The 18941-nt window shown below is 33.1% G+C and overlaps 1 protein-coding gene across 1 annotated transcript; it reads right to left on the bottom strand.

Moving 5' to 3' along the window:
* Positions 1-15907: 15907 nt before the first annotated feature.
* Positions 15908-16641, bottom strand: LOC120142762 (protein PELPK1-like). The gene is made up of 2 exons (XM_039157269.1): positions 16134-16641; positions 15908-16097 (listed from the first exon to the last, which is right to left on the bottom strand). Exons 1-2 carry the CDS (start codon positions 16594-16596, stop codon positions 15913-15915), a joined length of 648 nt encoding a protein of 215 aa, XP_039013200.1. The 5' UTR covers positions 16597-16641; the 3' UTR covers positions 15908-15912.
* Positions 16642-18941: the final 2300 nt, after the last annotated feature.

The raw sequence follows: 18941 nt of genomic DNA, 5'->3' as shown, positions 1-18941 counted from the left end.
AAACAATCTCACATGGCTAAGAAACATAGAAGAGCATCTCAAAAGTCTAAAGAAAAAATATGAGAACAAAACAATCCCACATGGCTAAGAAACATAAAAGAGCATCCCAACTAACTTCTATAAATAATAGAAGTAATTTGACATTCAAAATCATAGAGCCTTTTGGTGAGCATTAAGTAAACTATTCTTTCACTTGAATCAAGCTTGAATTTTAGGCTTCAATCGAGCTTCTAAAATTTTTTTTGAGTTCAAGCATTTTCGAATCCAAGTTTCAATATTATATTTCGAGTTCGAGTTGAACTTGATAGTTTTTAGCTCGTGAGTTTGAGTCGAGTTGAGCTTACTTTTAAAGTTTTCAAGTTCGAGTCGAGCTCAACAATACTCGAGTTTGACTTGGCTCGTTTAACAAACGACGTCGTTTGGTTTAATTTAAAAAAAACAAAATTGACGGTTTTTTTTTGTTTTCAGTCGGTCCGGTTCGAACGGTTCAGCGGTTTCGACCGGTTCACTAGTAGCGGTTCAACCGGTGTAGATTGAACCGGACTAGACAGCGGTTCCCGATTGAACCGGCTAGTCCGATTTTCAAAACACTGCTTTAATGCTTAATCTTTGATTCCCCAAAATGGGTTTTCTACTCAAGAAAACCTTATCAGAAGACTGTGATGATCTTGATTGTTACCAAATCTGTACTTCATCTTCTTCTTCATCAACATCAAAGTATTTCAAATTATGTTCTTAGCACTGTGATCATGAAAACGATTTCGTCTTCCCATCATGAAAACGATTTCGACTTCCCTGCTTCTCGGACAAGCCATCACTCAAAGTTTCAAAGTTTCCCACCAATTATTTGATATCAATGCTCACAATTCTCTCATTTTCGTTTTTTATCCTTTGCCTTTATGTTTACATTATTCAGCGTCGTAGACGACGGTCCGGTAGTGTAATCATGAGTTTGGATTCGGAGCGTGAAACAATTGAAACCCACGACATGTTCCTCGATGAAGATCACAGTCCAGTCCTCGATCATCACATAGGTACATCATCATCGTCAGTTTACAGCCGTCAATCATTGACTCAATCGCGGTTTTTAAATATAAGAAAGGTGATGGTGTTATCGAAGGGACCGAGTGCTCCGTTTGCTTGACGGAGTTTGAAGAAGACTAGAGGTTGAGGTTGTTGCCCAAGTGTAGCCATGCTTTTCACATCCCTTGTATCGATACTTGGCTTAGATCGCACACCAATTGTCCCATGTGTTGTGCACCCATTATTTCCGCCAATAACGGATTGTCTTCTTCGAGCCTCAGAACTGAAAATGTTTCTGAGGAAACCCGAGTTTTGATCCTCGAAGATGATGAAGAATCCGAAGGTGGAAGTGGAACAAGCCAAGAAGATGAACCAACTGTAGATACCCATTTTTGTCTAAGTCTTAAAAAACTATTATATTATTATTATTATTATTATTATTATTATTATTATTATTATTATTATTATTATTATTCACATTTTGCAGGCAAACCCATTAACAAACCGGTTCAAGCCCAATACTCACCCAGAGCCCAACTACAATAAAACCCAGAACCCATATTACAAGCCCCAAACCCAACACCAAGCCCAGTTGATCCAGACCTCAACCCATCAGACCAGACTCAGTAGCCCACCAAGAGAATCCAGTCGACACGATTGGAGCTCTGATCTGACTTGACCTGAAACCCTAAATTTATTAGGGTTTTTGGTAGGTTCCCAACGTCGCTCTGGATTCCAACTGTTAGATCAGATTTCATCCAACGATCCAAGATAACCTAGCTAAGGGTTTTTACCCTAATAACAGCTCAACCATTGTCGTTCAAACAGAGACTCACCCTCGTTGAACGCCTCTGACGTCGCCGTTGACAAATTTGCACCAAACAATGACAACAAATCCATCAAACAGTGAAAAAATAACACCAAAGTCAGTTAAGTCCATTAAAAAATGAAAAGCAAATCAAAAGATATCCCAAGGCAAATCAAGCATATCTCCTCGGTAGCAGTATCAATGCAAGCATCAAATTCATACAGGCCATCATATTAAAAGGAAAAGAAGTAACACACAAGAAGGGGGCATTCGAAGATAAACAGAGAGCTTTTAGGGAGAGAAAAAGAAAACAAAGAAAGACAGAGAGCCCAACGAGGAAAAATCAAATAGAAAAAGAGAGAAACATTAAAAACAAAAAACCAAAAACCCATTCGAACACAACCAAAAGAAAAGGAAAATACCTTAGTTCGGAAGGTTGGAGTCCAAAGGTTTTCCAAAGCTTTCGAAAGGTATTAATCTTATATCTAGGGCTTTAGAGATTTGTTTAGGTTGAACGAGGTTGGTTTTCGAGTTAAGAAGGACGAGAGGGATCTTGTTGGGTCTTTTCTCTCTCTCAGACTACCATCGACCGCCGCGGGCTGCCGCAGAGTGCCACCGGAGAGAGGCAGCTCATATCTCCTCGATGAGAGAGTTGAGAGCATTCCTCTTATTATTTCTCTTCTGATATTAGTGAAATGGAACAAATGAGGGATGTGAGAAAGGAAAGCCTGATTTCATGCTTATATATCCCCATGAAACGACGTAGTTTTGAGGGGGATAGGTTGGTGATTTTGCTCGTGGGATAATCACACTTTAGTCCCTCTGCTTTTGTAATTTCACCTTTCAGTTATTGAATGAAATATTGTGTTATTATGTTTCGAGCATTCATCTTTTAAATGTTGTATTTAAGTCCCATCTTATGTATTATATTACTTTCATTAATGTTGGATTTTGGTTACAATATTTACAAATCTGTCATTTTGGTCATTACTGTGCATATGATTATATTTTGGTTTAATTGTTATTTTCCCTTACATATTTCAGTTTATTTTAGTCCTTAGCATTATTATGGGTTATTATCATTTTTAGTACCTATATTTGTTTAAAATGTTGATTGTGGTTCTAATTTGTTCATAATAGTTGTTTAGTCCTTTAAGTTTCTATTATTTTCATTTTTGTCCATAAATCATTGAATGGACTTATTTTATTGTTTGTATTTTAATTCTTAATGTTTTCTTCTATGTATTTTAGTCCTTTGTATTGAATATATGTTTTATATATTATGTAATTATTTGCACTATATTAAATAAATATTATTAGCTCTATTTACTGTAAATATCTTATTTCGTATATTTGTAACTGCATTTATTTCTATTGACTTTTTTTATCCATTGATGAGATATTCGATTTTTTTTCAAGAACACATATGCGTAGAATGAGTGTGGAAAACGTCGCTTGGTTGAAGTGGTGCGATCCGATACGATATTTTAATGACATGGGAACTTGAAATAAATCAAACTTATTTTACTAATTAACATGTTTTAATTTAAATGATGCAACACATGTTCCTAAATGGTAATTTATGTTATTCTACGCAAATATTAATTTTTAGTTTGTATATTCGATAAGGGAATATTCTTTACAGATAAGAAATAGACGAGATAGCTTTCTCGATAGAGGATTGCTAATCTCGAGATTTCTTTTCAATAATAAAGAATTTTCTCTGATTAATCAATTTGAAGCAAATTAATTAACTTTAATAAATGTATCATATTCTAACTTTATATTCAATTTATAATTTTCACCATTTTGCGACAATATATAAGCGACTAAGTAACAGTTTTGGGCGCTATGGGGGTGTTAATCCTTCCCAACGCGTAATCGACTCCCGAATTAGTTAAATCAAATTTCTGGTAAATACAAATCGATTTTTTGTCTTAAAAACAAATTTTCCTTTTAATAGTTTTAAAAGATGTCTTTAGGTATTTGACCCACCTAACCCAAAGGTTGATGGCGACTCCCATCCTATTTAATACAAATTAATTCAAAATCGTCAATTTTCCAAAATAAAGTCATAATTGTTTTTTAAATAATATTTAATTGTTTTTTTTAAATGGTTATGACAGCTTGGAGACTCTGCTGGGGACTTTTTTTTAGAGAGTCAGGCTATAAGTCGCTTACATATTATCGTAGTGGTGGAAATTATAAGTTTGAGTTTAAGTTGACTTATGTTCCATTTAATGAAGTTTTCTAATTTCTTCATTTTTTTCGCACTAACGTTTCGCTTTATATTTTTAGCTTTTTCAAGGTTTTATCATGTTTTTTTCCTTGTTTCGTTTTCCTTTTGAGTCAAAGGTTTGTACGCTCTTCCTCACACACTTCACGTGTATTTGCATGACATAAGCTCTAGATCCGAGCTTTACTCCAAATAAGTCAGGGTGAATGCTTTACTCTCGTAAGAATTTATTCTTCATAAGAGTTTTAGCAAATAACCCATGTGATACATACCTTATACCTTCGTAGGGATTTATTCCTCATATGAGTATAAGGAAGTGAATCCCCTCGAATTGAACTTGTTACGTTCAAAACCTGTAATGGATAAGGATCGAGGGTTTGACAGCCCAAGAGGGCACCGACATCAAGGACAATTCGAGTACTTTTTCCTCATAGAGCCAAAACCATGCATATAGTGAACTGTAGAACGATCACCCTAGGTATAGCCATATCAAACCTTTGTCCATCAGTAGGTGCCAAAATAAGTGTACACAAAGGAGGAGGGTTTCTGAGCCTTTACCTTTTGCTTTAAATTTTGTTGAATAAAAGCATGTGAACTAGATACCATGCGGTTAGGAACAATTTCTTGAAAATAAATCATTTTGGGTAGAAAGCATGTTCAGGTAGGATTACTATATAATAAAAGCATGATCGGGTAGATATCATGATTGGGTATTGTTATATTTATCTTTAAATAGCATCTTTTAATCTTATTGATTATCTTGCCGTACTAACTTATTTATTTTCTTTTATGTGTGTTATTTTTCATCTTGTTTTTGTATTTGTATCAACATAACATAATGCGTAAGTGTTGATTCGCAAGGGGTTATTCGAGAGAAAATTTTCACAAGAGGTAAAAGTTTTCAATCAAGCAGTCGTGTATACAAACATGCATCGAAGGATAAAAGAAGTCCATAGAGTCTAATAATGAAACTTGCTTGAAGATTATGCAACATTCGAGACTAGAAAGATGATCTAATGATCCAATGAGTAATCCAACAGTAGAGTCATATCTATGATTGTTCCATAGCTAACCACCAAAGTATGATGCACTAACTTAAATACCATCGGGGTATTAATGGAGTTAGGTTATAGAACGCTTGAGGGCATCATTTTCAAGGACGAAGAACCGAGACGAAACAGTGATCTACTTCTGACTCAACATCTAAGTGAAAGCATGTCTGTAAAATGGACTATCTTGCAATGTGAAGGCTTTTATCTCTAGTGGAAATTGTTCTACGATATTCATCGTTGGGATCAATCTTTTTACATCTGCATTTGCATCTTTGCATTTTGCATATGCATTTCATTTTAAGCATTTTCACATGTATCATTCATGAAAACATGGGGAATAATTCATAGAGAATTCGATGACTATGGTCCTAATTACGTGACACCGCATGAAATCAAGATTTGAACAATTAAAGAAAGAAGATGAAATCAGTACAGTGGAAGCCTATTCAGCTGGTCGTAGGGTTAAGCCTTCTAGGATGATCCGAGAAAAGAGTCCCCATACCCTGAAGGCTACGATGTTGATACTGTGTCATAGGAAGCTTCATACATTCCGCTGAGAACTGTGGGGCATTGAAGCAAGATCTATAATCTGATTGATTCAGGGGCATAGATAGTTGAAAAATGATGGGGCATTATGATGTTGATCAAGAAGTCATTGCATCTACCACTGGCATTAAGAGTATTGTTTTGTTTGAACTCGTTTTTGTTCTGTCTTTAATATTTGCTTAAATATTTTTAATTTTCTAATGATTGAATTTATACTACCTTCTAATGTTGAATAATTGAACAAGTTTTAATCTTGTAATTCTTTGAATATCGAATGAATTACAAATTCTTTTGATTCTTAAAGAATTATAGATTTTTGACATATGACAAGATTAAACCTTTTTATCCCATCTAAAACCAAAAATAAAATATTCTAATTCTTTACCTAGAATAATTTGTGGTCACTGCCAAAAGACCAAATTTTGACATTGCCTCTCTTTGAGACTTTGAAATACTGCCTTTATCATTTTTGCTACACACAAAGTCATACCCTTATCTTTCGTTGAACCAATAAAGTCACACCATCATCTTCTTAGACGCAAAATCAACATTTTTCTACCAATATAACCTGAAAGCATCGAGTCCAAGATGTTCACTTCAATATGAACCTTCTTACAAGAAGACACAACGTGGGGCGTCTCGCATCAACTTCCTGAAGATGAGCCTGAACAATTGAGATATGCTAGAACCAAGAATCAGAAAAAAAGAAATTAATTCAAAATAATTCTATCATGCATTAATTACATTGTTTTCATGTGAATAAAATTAATCCTGAAAAAATCTATCCCCTTGGGGATAACTCTTCTGCAAAGACTTCTTTGTATGAAATGATGAACGACTTTCTTTCAATATCCCTTCATAAAAGGAGAAAATATATATCCCTTATGTCCCAATTTGAGCCTAAATTATATTCTCTTCTGATTCAACCCTAACCAAGGACCACCCTCCACACTGGGGGGTAAGACAAAGAAAATCTGCTCGCATGAGTAAAGATCATCAATCGAGATAGGGTACCGAAAGGTGAACCAAATGAAAAGTGCAAATATCACATCAAAGCAAAGAGAAAAAAACAAAGAAATAAAAAAACAAAGAAAAACAAAGACAAAAAGAAAAACAAAAAACAAAGAAAAAATAGAACAAAAAGCACATGCAAAGAGTCGCTAGAGTCAAATGACGTATCTAGCTTCAAACCATAAGATTGACCAAGTACGACCGGTTCTAAGATCAATTCACCAAAAGATCATAAATGACACAAACGAGCATATCCAAATTGAACAAGATAAGATTGAAAGCATCAAAATGAATTGATCCTTGGTTCAACTACCCTTAAACACTTTTTTGGGCCTATTTATCCCTTTCTTTCATAACCGTGAAACAAGGCCTATATTACGTGCATAAAAAGTCCCTTCTAATCATACATGGATTTCTAAACAAATAAGACTATCTTCATATTTCATCCCTTCCATCAGGATTAATCTTTTATTTACAAAAGGTTTTCTAAAATATTTAATGCATTATAGATGAAAAAAATAACAAAAGGGGTTCAAGATGTAAATTCTGAATAACTTCTTGAAACCAAAGGAGGATTCGAGTTGAAAACTTGAAAAGGAAAATCGAACTGTGCAGTTGTTGTATAGAAGGCGATATTACCAATCCTTTGAAAAGGCATCGTACAACCCGAATGTGCTCATGAGAGCTGAGAACCGAAGAATAATTCCAGATGAGCATAGAAGCTACTTCATCATATCAGTGAATATCCAAGAAATGAGAATGCCAAAACTTTGACCAAAGACAACTACCCGAGACACCTTATTATTTCCTTACTTAACCATACCTCAAAGATAGCATTGATCTAGACACTTGTCAAATAACTATAATTTATTAAAGGATTAAAAGTGTAATTAATTCTTTGATATCCAATGAACTCTTGTTTATGTTTGTCTCAATTATGAAACCTAGAAAAGGGTAATATTTTTCAAACTTTTGATTAAACATTTTTCAATATTCTTTTAATTGATATTTTCAAATTTTTGAAAATAAAAGAAGAAGAAAAACATTTTCAAACAAGACAATCTCTCTGAAATGGATCTTGGTATTTAACACGTGGCCTTCAGATACAAAGCTCATGCTTAGAATCATTGATGAAGCAAGAAATGATGAATGTTGGGGCATCTTTGAAGGCTCATATCATTCATGAGTACAACATCATTAAAGTAATCAGACATCAATGAGTCAGAATAATGTGAGAAAAATGAATGGTGAAGTATAGACAGTGGACCTTACTATATTTGATTGTTTTGTCCATTATCACAACATACAATTACATTGTTTGGGTAATCGCACATGCATTAATGTTGATAGCCAACAACGCAATCCACAGATTCAACATCCTAAAGAGAATGATCAGACCTTCCGAAGGCATTTCCTCAACATGCAGGAACAAGCAAATTGTCTATTTCCTTTGAGATAGTTTCTCTCGAAACGAAGTATAGTCTCGCTAGAGATAATTTTTCTTAAAATTATTTTTTGTCTCGCTTGAGACACTTCATTTCAAAATAATTTTCGTCTCGCTTGAGACATTTTTCCTTTGAGATGAAAATTTCAAATTTGTTTCGCTTGAAACAAAATTAATCTCACTTGAGATTGTTTCTTTTAAAACATATTCGGCTCGCTTGAGACAGTTTCTCTTGAAACATCATCTTTGAGATCGTTTCCCTTGAAACGAATTTTGTCTCTCTTGAGACAATTTCTCTTGAAACATCATCTTTGAAATTGTTTCCCTTGAAACAAATTTTGTCTCTCTTGAGATAGTTTCTCTTGAAACATCATCTTTGAGATCGTTTCCCTTGAAACGAATTTTGTCTCTCTTGAGACAGTTTCTCTTGTAACATCATCTTTGAGATTGTTTCCCTTGAAATGGATTTTGTCTCTCTTAAGACAGTTTCTCTTGAAACATCATCTTTGAGATCGTTTCCCTTGAAACAAATTTTGTCTCTCTTGAGATAGTTTCTCTTGAAACAAATCCTTAAAGATGGCCAGCCGTCCTCATCATGTAGGAACTGTGTCATCTATCGATCAAATCTCCTCATCACATAGGAGCAGCGTCAACCCCTAGATAATCAGTCGTCCTCATCACTTAGGAACCATGTTATCACCCTAAAGATTACTAACCGTCCTCATCACGTAAGAATCGTTTCATCCCCCGAACATATCTCCTTATCACGTAGGAGCTGTGTCACCTCTAGATAACCAACCGTCCTCATCGCATAGGAACCTTGTTATCATCATCCCTAAAGATTTCCAGTCCTCCTCCTCGCGTAGGAACCGTTTCATCCACCGACCAAATCTCCTCATCACGTAGGAGTAGCGTACCCTTAGACGACCAAAACTCTTCATCACGTGTGAGCAATGTCGTCCTCAACAAAAACATATCAAATTTCTAGGAAAAAGAGAACCGAACAAAAACTTGTTGTCTTTTTCGTCTTTGCCATATTCTTGTTAACACAAGAATGTGCAAAGAGGGACAGCTATAAACACCCGTTTCTGTTCGGGTCTTAAAAAATTATTATTATTAGTATTATTATTATTATTATTTTAATATTATTACACATTTTACAGGCCAACCCATTAACAAACCAGTTCAAGCCCAATACTCACCCTAAAACCAACTACAACAAAACCCAGAACCTAGATTACAAGCCCCAAACCCAGTACCAGGCCCAGCTGATCCATACGTCAACCTATTAGACCCGACTAAGCAGCCTACCAAGAAAATCCAACCGACCCGATTAGAGCTCCAATCTGACCTGACCTAACCTAAAACTCTAACCGTTAGATCATATTTGATCCAACGGTCCAAGATGACCCAACTAAGGGTTTTTACCCTAACACCAGCTCAGTCGCCACTTCTCAAGCTGAGCCTCACCCTCGTCGACTGCCTCTGACACCGGTGCCTACAAATCTACACCAAACAGTGACAACAAATCCATCAAACAGTGACAAAAATACACCGAAGTCAGAAAAGTCCATTAAAAATGAAAAGAAAATCAAAAGATATCCCTAGGCATATCAAGCCTATATTCTCGGTAGCAGTATTAATGCAAGCATTAAATCCATCAGAGGCCATCATATTAAAAGGAAAAGAAGTAACACACAAGAAGGGGGCATTCGAAGAGAAACAGAGAGCTTTTAGGGAGAGAAAAAAAAAACAAAGAAATACAGAGAGCCCAAAGAGGAAAAATTGAATAGAAAAGGAGAGAAACTTTTAAAAAACCCAAAAACCCATTGGAACACAACCAAAGGAAAAGGAAAATACCTTAGTTCCGAAGGTTGGAGTCCAAATATTGTTGTTTCCAAAGCTTTTGAAAGGTATCAAGCCTATATCTAGGGTTTTAGATTTTTTTTAGGTTGAACATGGTTGGTTTCTGAGTTAAGGAGGACGAGAGGGATCCTGTGGGGTCTTTTCTCTCTCCCCAACCATTATTGACCGTTATGGGCCGTCGTGAAGCGCCACCGACAAGCGATGGCTCCTCTCTCCTTGATGAGAGAGTTGAGAGCATTCCTCTCCTTCTCTCTCTTCTGATTCAAGTGAAATGGAACAAATGATGGAAGTGAGGAAGGAAATCCTGATTTCATGCTTATATATCCTCCATGGAACGACGTAGTTTCGAGGGGGACTGGTTGGTAATTTTTCTCATGGGATAATCACACTTTAGTCCCTCTACTTTTATAATTTCACCTTTGAGTTATTGAATGAAATATTGTGTTATTATGTTTCAAGAACATATCTTTTAAATGTTGTATTTAAGTCCCATCTTATGTATTATATTACTTTCGTTAATGTTGGATTTTTGTTACAATATTAATAAATATGTCATTTTGGTCATTACTGTGCATATGATTACATTTTGGTTTAATTGTTATTTTCCCTTACATGTTTCAGTTTATTTTAGTCCATCATTATTATGGGTTATTCTCATTTTTAGTACCTATATTTGTTTAAAATGTTGACTGTGGTTTTGATTTGTTCATGATAGTTGTTCAGTCCTTTAAGTTTCTTTTATTTTCATTTTGGCCCCATAAATCACTGAATGTACTTATTTTGTTGTTTGTATTTTAATCCGTAATTTTTTCTTCTATGTATTTTAGTCATTTATATTGAATATATGTTTTACATATTATGTAATTATTCGCACTATATTAAATAAATATTATTAGCTCTATTTACTGTAAATATCTTATTTCGTATATTTCCAACTGCATATATTTCTATTGTAATTTTTTATCTATTGATGAGATATTCGATTTTTTTTCAAGAACACGTATGCGTAGAATGAGCATGGAAAGCATCACTTGGTCGAAGTGGTACGATTTGATATGGCATTTTAATGACATGGAAACTTGAAATAAATCGTGTTTATTTTACTAATTAACGTGTTTTAATTCAAATGATGCAACACATGTTCCTAAATGGCAATTTATGTTATTCTACGCAAATATTTGTTTTCAGTTTGTATATTCGATACACATTTTTATCGATGAGGGAATATTCTTTACAGATAAGAAATAGACGAGATAGCTTTCCTGATGGATGAGTGCTAATCTCGAGATTTCTTTTCAAGAATAAAGAATTTTCTCTGATTAATCAATTTGAAGCAAATTATTTAACTTTAATAAATGAATCATATTCTAACTTTATATTCAATTTATAATTTCCACCATTTTGTGACAATATATAAGCGACTGAGTACCATTTTTGGGCGCTGTGGGGGTGCTAATCATTCCCCACGCGTAATCGACTCTCGAACCAGTTAAATCAAATTTCTGGTAAACGCAAACCGATTTTTTGTCTTAAAAAGAATTTTTCCTTGAAATTGTTTTAAAAGACGTCTTTAGGTATTCGACCTACCTAACCCAAAGGTCGATGGCGACTCTCATCCTATTTAATACAAATTAATTCAAAATCATCAATTTTCCAAAATAAAGTCCTAATTGTTTTTTTAAAATATTATTTATTTGTTTTTAAAAAAATGGTAATTACACCAACTATTGTAAACAAGGGAAATTCAGGGGTTGTTGAACTTGAAACTATACGATCCGTTTCATTGGATTCCATGGCGGCTTCTCAGATCAGTCAGGCCATTGCCGGTGGAAGCAATTCCGATAACGAATCAGCGAAACCGAAAGACTCGACCTCGAGAGTTGTACCGAGGAGAGTTGTCGGGAATCATCAGAGCTTGTTGAGACTAATGCCAATAGATCGATCTTTCCAAATTAGGCCAATTTTCATGAAGAGACCATTTTCATGCAATGGGAAATTCTCCTTTCCTATCTCCAACAAGAACCGGAACCGGAATCCGGCGATGAGAAGCTTTTGAATGGTTAGTCGGTCGATGGCCGGCCAGTACTTTCAGGTGAGACATCTGGAAACTAAGATGTCTAGCGAACTCTCAACAACGAAGAGGAGTTTTTTAAAGCATTTTTAGCCTTAAAAGTAGGAAAAAAAACATTGCAATAAGTAATAAACAAGGATCCTTTATAAACTAAGATGTCATACTTTCAACTTCATCAATGGAAATGAGTCTTTCCCTTTGATAATGAAGCATGCAATAGTTTTCCCTAGACAATTATTCTGAATTTTAGTGATAGTATTTGTTCGAAAGATTTTGAATCATTTAATAATGAATATTCAAATTTTTTTACCATTAAAATCGTTTGATTCGTGCTTCTACGTATAAGTGTTAAATCTAATATAAGTGTGAGTTATAGAATAATGATTATTATTTGTGGTCATTTTAAAATGGATTTGATCATATGATCATGTAACAAAATTTATTAATTATTAATTGTTTTGATGGTAATCAAATCAAAAATTTAAAAGTTGTAATTATTAATCAAATTAAAAAACTATATTTATTCTTCTTTAGAGTGCTTCTAAAATTTTAGGATATTGATTATAAGTACAATAAGAATCCTTTTGCTACTGTGATCATGTCATTCACTATTTTTTATTAGAATTTATTTTATAAATTTATGTTTTAAAAAATGTTTACTAAGATGGTTTTTTTGGGATCAAACTGATTCGTTCAATCGTTTAGAGAGACATATGGAATATATTTAAGGCTTAATACAAAAATAAGTGATCATCTCCAAAAATTTTAATAATAAAAATATTATTTTTAATTAATAAGGAAAAAAAATAAAACTCCCCTAGACCCGCCCCTCTCCTTCCCTCCCTCCCTCTCTCTCCGAATGATTGTCGACAACCATCGTTATCATTGAATGGTCTGTCACCCGTCATTGTTGGCAATTGCCGTTAATCGTCGTCCTTACCGTCACCCAAATTCCCTAAATGTAAAATCTCAAATATCTAAATCCCTATTTCTCAATTTTAATTTCCTAACTCAAATCTTAATCCGACTGTTTCCGGCCATCTCTGACCATCATCGTCATTACTGAACGATTGGGTTTTGATCAGAATTGCACTGTGGTTCGAATGGTGGTGGCGGTGTGTCTTATGGATGTCGGAATCGGTTGAAATCGAAGAAGAACGACGAACGTGGCTTAAAATTTGATGGACCTTTGAACTCTTCTCCACAGCAAACGGTGTCAGTTCATGAAGAAATGTCAACGAGGTTTAATCGGGGATTGACGCCAGTGTTGATGACGATGGCAATGACGATCACCGCTGGCCGACCTACTACTATGAAAGGGGAAAGGAAAAAGGGGAGAGGGAAGAGAGCACGCTGTAGAGGGACTGTTTTTTTTCTTCTTTTTTTTCAATTTTTTTTTTCAATTTTTAAATAAATTCTAAAAATTATCAAAACGTGACACGTATCACTTAATGGAGATATTTAACAGTTATTAACATTCAAGTACCTAAAAGTGTAACATTGAAAACATAAAACACTTATTTTTAATGAAAAATTTTTAAACACTAATACATTTTTCAAAACATAATTTTGATTATTTTTTTTTTGTATTAATACTATATTTAATTGTTAAAAAAAAGTAGGGGTGGAAAGCTCAACGAAACCACCGGTGGGAAATATTTTGTGACCCACTATATTTATGGTGCGTGTATTAAAAGTCAATAATAGTCATTGTCAAAAATAACTTTAAACCTATATTATTATTATTTATGATTATAAAATAATATATATTTTAAAAATTTTAATTATTTAATAATAAATTTTAAAATATTTTTATAAGTGACGTGTTAGAATTCGATACCTATTAAGATAAAACAACCATCTATAGTAGTTGAGGTTGTTTAACTTTTATTTTAAGACAAAACTTAAGCTTAATTTCAGTGACCGAAAATGTCTTATATCATATGATTTTAATCAACTTTTTTTGGATTTGCAAAAATAACGAACAAATTCGCAATGCGATTTCAAATTCGCAACACGAACTCCAATTTCGCAACACGAATTTCCCAAATTCGCAACTCAGTTTTCAAATTCGTAATTCGAATTCGGATTTTGCAACTCAATTACCGATGTAGGTAAACACGGTAGAAAAAATCCGCAACTTGAATTCACCAATTCTTTTTACCTATATCGGTAATTGAGTTGCAAAATTGGCGAATTCGAGTTGCGAAATTGGCGAATTCGAGTTACGGATTTTTTCTACCGTGTTTACCTATATCGGTAAATGAGTTGCGAAATCCAAATTCGAATTGTGAATTTGAAAACTGAGTTTCGAATTTGGAAACTGTGTTGCAAAATTGGAGTTCGTGTTGCGAATTTGAAATCGCGTTGCGAGTTCATTGGTTATTTTTGCAAATCCAAAAAAAGTTGGTTAAAATCGTATATTATAAGGCATTTTCGGTCACTGAAGTTGTTTTCATATAATATTGTATCTTTAAAATGAAAGATACGAACCTTTAAAAATATTATTAAATCTAAAGTATCTTATTTTGTTTTTGAGTAAAGTATACAAATTGTCTTATTGCTTTATTGAGTCTTTTGATTATTAAATGTTATATAATGATCTCTTTTTTGTAGGGAGTTACTTTGTTGAATTTCTCGACTATCAAAAGTTAAAAAAATGATCACATAGCTACTCATTTTGTTCCAAGCTAGTCTTTTTCTATTAAAAAAATTAACATTCATGTGAGTTAGATGTTAACATGCGGAATGAGATATGATAGTTGTTTGAGATTATGAGATTATATTTTATCATATCTAAGTCACAAGGCTACATACAACTTAGTCTCCCGTCAAATTTATAACAAAAAAAGGATGAGTTTGAAATATAATGAGTAGTTGGGTGACCATTTTGTAACTTTTGATAGTCAATGGACTCAACAAAGTAACTCCCTATAGTCAGAGGATCATTTTGTAACTTTTAATAATCGGGAGACTTAATAAGATAATATTCTATAGTCATGGGATCATTCATGTACTTTGACTTTTTTTCTAAATTCAAATATGTTTGACACGATTTTAATTTCCTTATTTCTTTTTAATTTAGCTCGAACAAATTTTTTATTCGAACTTTACTTCGTTCGGCTCAATTTGAAAGAAACACATATTAAAAAGAATTAATTGTATCACATGTCTCAAAAGTGTAGCTCTTATTCTAAATTGATTTCTGAATTTTTCAACATTCCCATTTCATCCCTTATCTATGATCTTTGCATAAATATTCTTTAGGTTCAAAATTATTTATTATTAAAAATGGGGCTCGTGTTTTGAATCAGATTTGCCATCAATTATATTAGATTAGATATGATCGAATATCTAAAACAAGAGTTAAATTCATATTTTAGAGTCGGTTACACGTGGAAAATGTTAAATCACAACGATGACACCCAAAACTCGATACCTTGTTAAAAAGCATTTGTCAAATTAAAATAAAAGGAGTTTAATCTAGCAGAGGGATCAAAACAAGAATTATACCTATAATTTTTAATGTAAATGCTTTTGTTACAAGTGGTGTTAGTTGGGACAGACCAACTTCATTGGTAGATTTACTCGTCTTTGTTATCTTATGAAATCCACAGCACTATCAAGTTGGACAGAATCGAACATAAATCAAACATTTTATATAACTATAAATTTATTTAGAAAGTATACATTATAATACAAAGACGACAACACATGACTCATGAAATGAACTAAAATACACTAATCAAAGCATTCTTCTATAAGAAGAATACCTAGAAACAATATGTTTAATGTTTAAGAAAACAAAGCTATTCTCATGACTTTGGGGTTTGGGTAATTTGATAATTTGGGTAATTAAGGTTTGGATAGTTTTGGAACTTCGGGTAATTTAGTTTTTGGTAATTCGGGAGTTTTGGTTAACTCTGGTTTTGGTATCTCAGGAATTTTAGGTAATTCTGACTTAGGTAGCTCAGGAATTTTTGGTAACTCTGGTTTCGGTAATTCATGAACTTTAGGTAATTCTGGTTTTGGTAACTCGGGAACGTTTGGTAATTTAGGAGCTTTGGTCGCATTAGGAACTTTAGGCAATTCTGGTTTCGGTAATTCAGGAACTTTAGGTAACTCAGGAGCTTTGGGTAATTCTGACTTCGATAACCCAGGAACTTCGACTTCTTCAGATTTCTCCATCTTAGTCAACTCAGGAACCTTCGGAAGTTCAGGTTTTGGCAACTTTGGCATTGTTGGAAACTCGGGAACCTTAGGAACTTCGGGCTTTGGCAACTCAGGAATCTTAGGCAATTCAGGCTTTGGCAACTCAGGAACCTTAGGTATTTCAGGCTTTGAAATTTCCGATAACTCAGGTTTTGGGAGTTCAACTTTTGGTAAGGACGGTATCTGTGGCAACTCCGGTTTAGAAAGCTCGGGTTTTTCAGGAACGGACTCTTTTAAGAGACGTCGGGCACCAACCGAGATGGTATCACTGCTCATCAATGACAAAGTGAGGAGTAGTGCAAAGAAAGGGAAACGACGGGAAGCCATGGCTGAGGGAAAACAGAAGCGAGATGAGAATAAGAAATGCTCTTGAGTATTGGTTGTTTATGCAATTGCATGAGATAATTAGCCTTTTATAGGTATTGGGAAGTGGAAAACCATGAGATTTTCCAAGTGTTTGGTGAGAAAATCTGCATTTTGTTAGCTCAACTTCTCACCTATTCCTTACGTAAATGCAACATCAAACCCTAATATGATGACACATAAATTACTTAAAAGTACCGATTATAAAATACAACCAGATGCCTTGTTTGATATTTTTGGTTTGTTGAACTACCTTCCAACTTGATTTTGCTTGTACGATTAGAAGAAAAACTCTCAGTTGCCCTCATCGGTTTATAGGATGGCGAGCCAATGAATTTTAAGAAAATGAAGTTTATATATTTGTATTTTATAGAATAAGAAAATGTTATTGATTTTTTTATAAAGAAGGAATGCGTAATATTTTAATACATCAAAAAAAGTAAGAATTACAAAATCATATGAATGTTTAATTAAAAGTCAAAGTCATATTGAAAACACATTTGAGTTTGAGAAACAACGCTAAGATTAACTCAGAGGTTAAGGATATAAGCCATATTATTGGGAACACATGAACTAGTATTAGGATAATAATAGATCGGGTTAGATTTTTAGTTGATTTGAATTCCATTTGAGTATTATATTTTTATTCGGTTTAGAATTACATAAGTTTTATTCGACCTAAAGTTTAAGGTGAAAATTTACACTATTTTATTTGGTTTAATAAGTATTTAATTGAAAAAAATATAAGAAGGATATTAGAGTAATTATTTCTAAATATATGGAGAAAAATAATACCATTATCCGAGATTAGATGGGTCAGGTTGAATATTCTTATCTTATACTCGATATGACCTCATACTTCACAAACCCAGCCTACCCAAATCCGAATTTAAAAAAAAATAAATGTATAAGATCAAGTCAAGTCGAAACCCATCTAGGGATGTATATGAGTTTGGTTGGATTTTTGTCCTAGACAAACTTAACCCAAAAATTAAGCTGACTCACCCAACTTGACCCGAAACCCAACCTGATTTTTAGGTCAAAATTGGCACCCAACCCTATCTAGGCTAAGATTAATTCCTTATTTTTTTTCAGTAAATATCTTCTCATTTTCTACTGTTAATCTCATCCTTTAGTTTATCTCATCCAACTATCCTAAAAATGTGTAAGACTAAAAGAGTTTTACATAATATAATTGGATCATGCCCCTAAATATATATATACATATTCATTTTTATTAAGTAAAATATGGATATAATTAAAAAATAAAATAAAAAGAAATATCATCAAAATTATGTCTGAATATATAAGAAATAATTATAATATTATGTTGGGTCTAATTATTTTCACCCTAAACTCAAATTCAACCCAACTATACTCTTAAAAAAAACTCAATCGAATTTGAATTTTCGAAAACAAAAGATCCATCCAACTAATTCAAGTCGAACTAAAACTCATCATGTGTACATAAAATTATTATCCTTAAATCCATTGAATTCAGATTAAACTACTGTCCCTAAATAATATGTCGGTGACGATTTTGTTCATCTTGATAAACCGACGAAAATCCATGAATTCAGATATAGAAAAAGAATCAATCATAGACTCTAATAACTGAGTTACTCCGAACTCAAAAATAGCGAGTCATCGTGATCTTGATAAAATAGACTCGGAAAAATCTTTCAATCATTTGATAATGAATATAAAGTAATATCAGCTTTAAAGATTTTCAATCATTTGAAAATGAATATTCATACACCCTACAAAATCGTGCTCAAATTCGAGACCTCTAAAGATAAAAACAATCCTTTAATCGTTAAGTTGATTTGGTTCATACTTATGAGTCTGTAAATAATTTTTTTTTGTTTGAAATTGAATTGGGAATGAAAAAAAATGATGTTGTTTTTCAAAATTATTAAATATGAAAGAGTTTAGTTTTATTTAATTCTTTTTAATAATACATAAATTAAATTAATCCATTTGATAATGGGTGATTAATTTAGATCATTCTATATAGTAAAGGTATTATAGTAGTACAATCCCTATAATATAATGATCGAATACTTTCATCCGATATAAATATTCGAATTCAAGTTTAGTAGTTTTTTATGCACGAACTAAGTGACCTCAATGATTAAAGAAATAATTATTATTCGTAGAAATCTCGAGTTTCAATATCAACAATTGCAAGATATTTAAGTATTCATTGTCAAATGGTAGATAAAATCCTTAGAACAAATACTATTACTTGTAATCATCCTAGACTAATAAAAAAATAATTATTAGTCCTTTATAGTTATTAAAGCAAT

This window comes from Hibiscus syriacus, unplaced genomic scaffold (assembly GCF_006381635.1).
Source record: "Hibiscus syriacus cultivar Baekdansim isolate YM2019G1 unplaced genomic scaffold, ASM638163v2 tig00110831_pilon, whole genome shotgun sequence".
Taxonomy (NCBI): domain Eukaryota; kingdom Viridiplantae; phylum Streptophyta; class Magnoliopsida; order Malvales; family Malvaceae; genus Hibiscus; species Hibiscus syriacus.
Note: the sequence above shows the minus strand (reverse complement) of the source record. Positions and strands in the feature narration are given on the sequence as shown.

Bases quoted from the DNA above. Each gene is read 5' to 3' on its own strand.
- LOC120142762 (XM_039157269.1), bottom strand. From the start codon at position 16,596: ATGGCTTCCCGTCGTTTCCCTTTCTTTGCACTACTCCTCACTTTGTCA. The intron at 16,098-16,133 runs CTAATGCGACCA...TACCAAACGTTC, and splicing joins ACCAGAATTGCCTAAAGTTC to CCGAGTTACCAAAACCAGAA.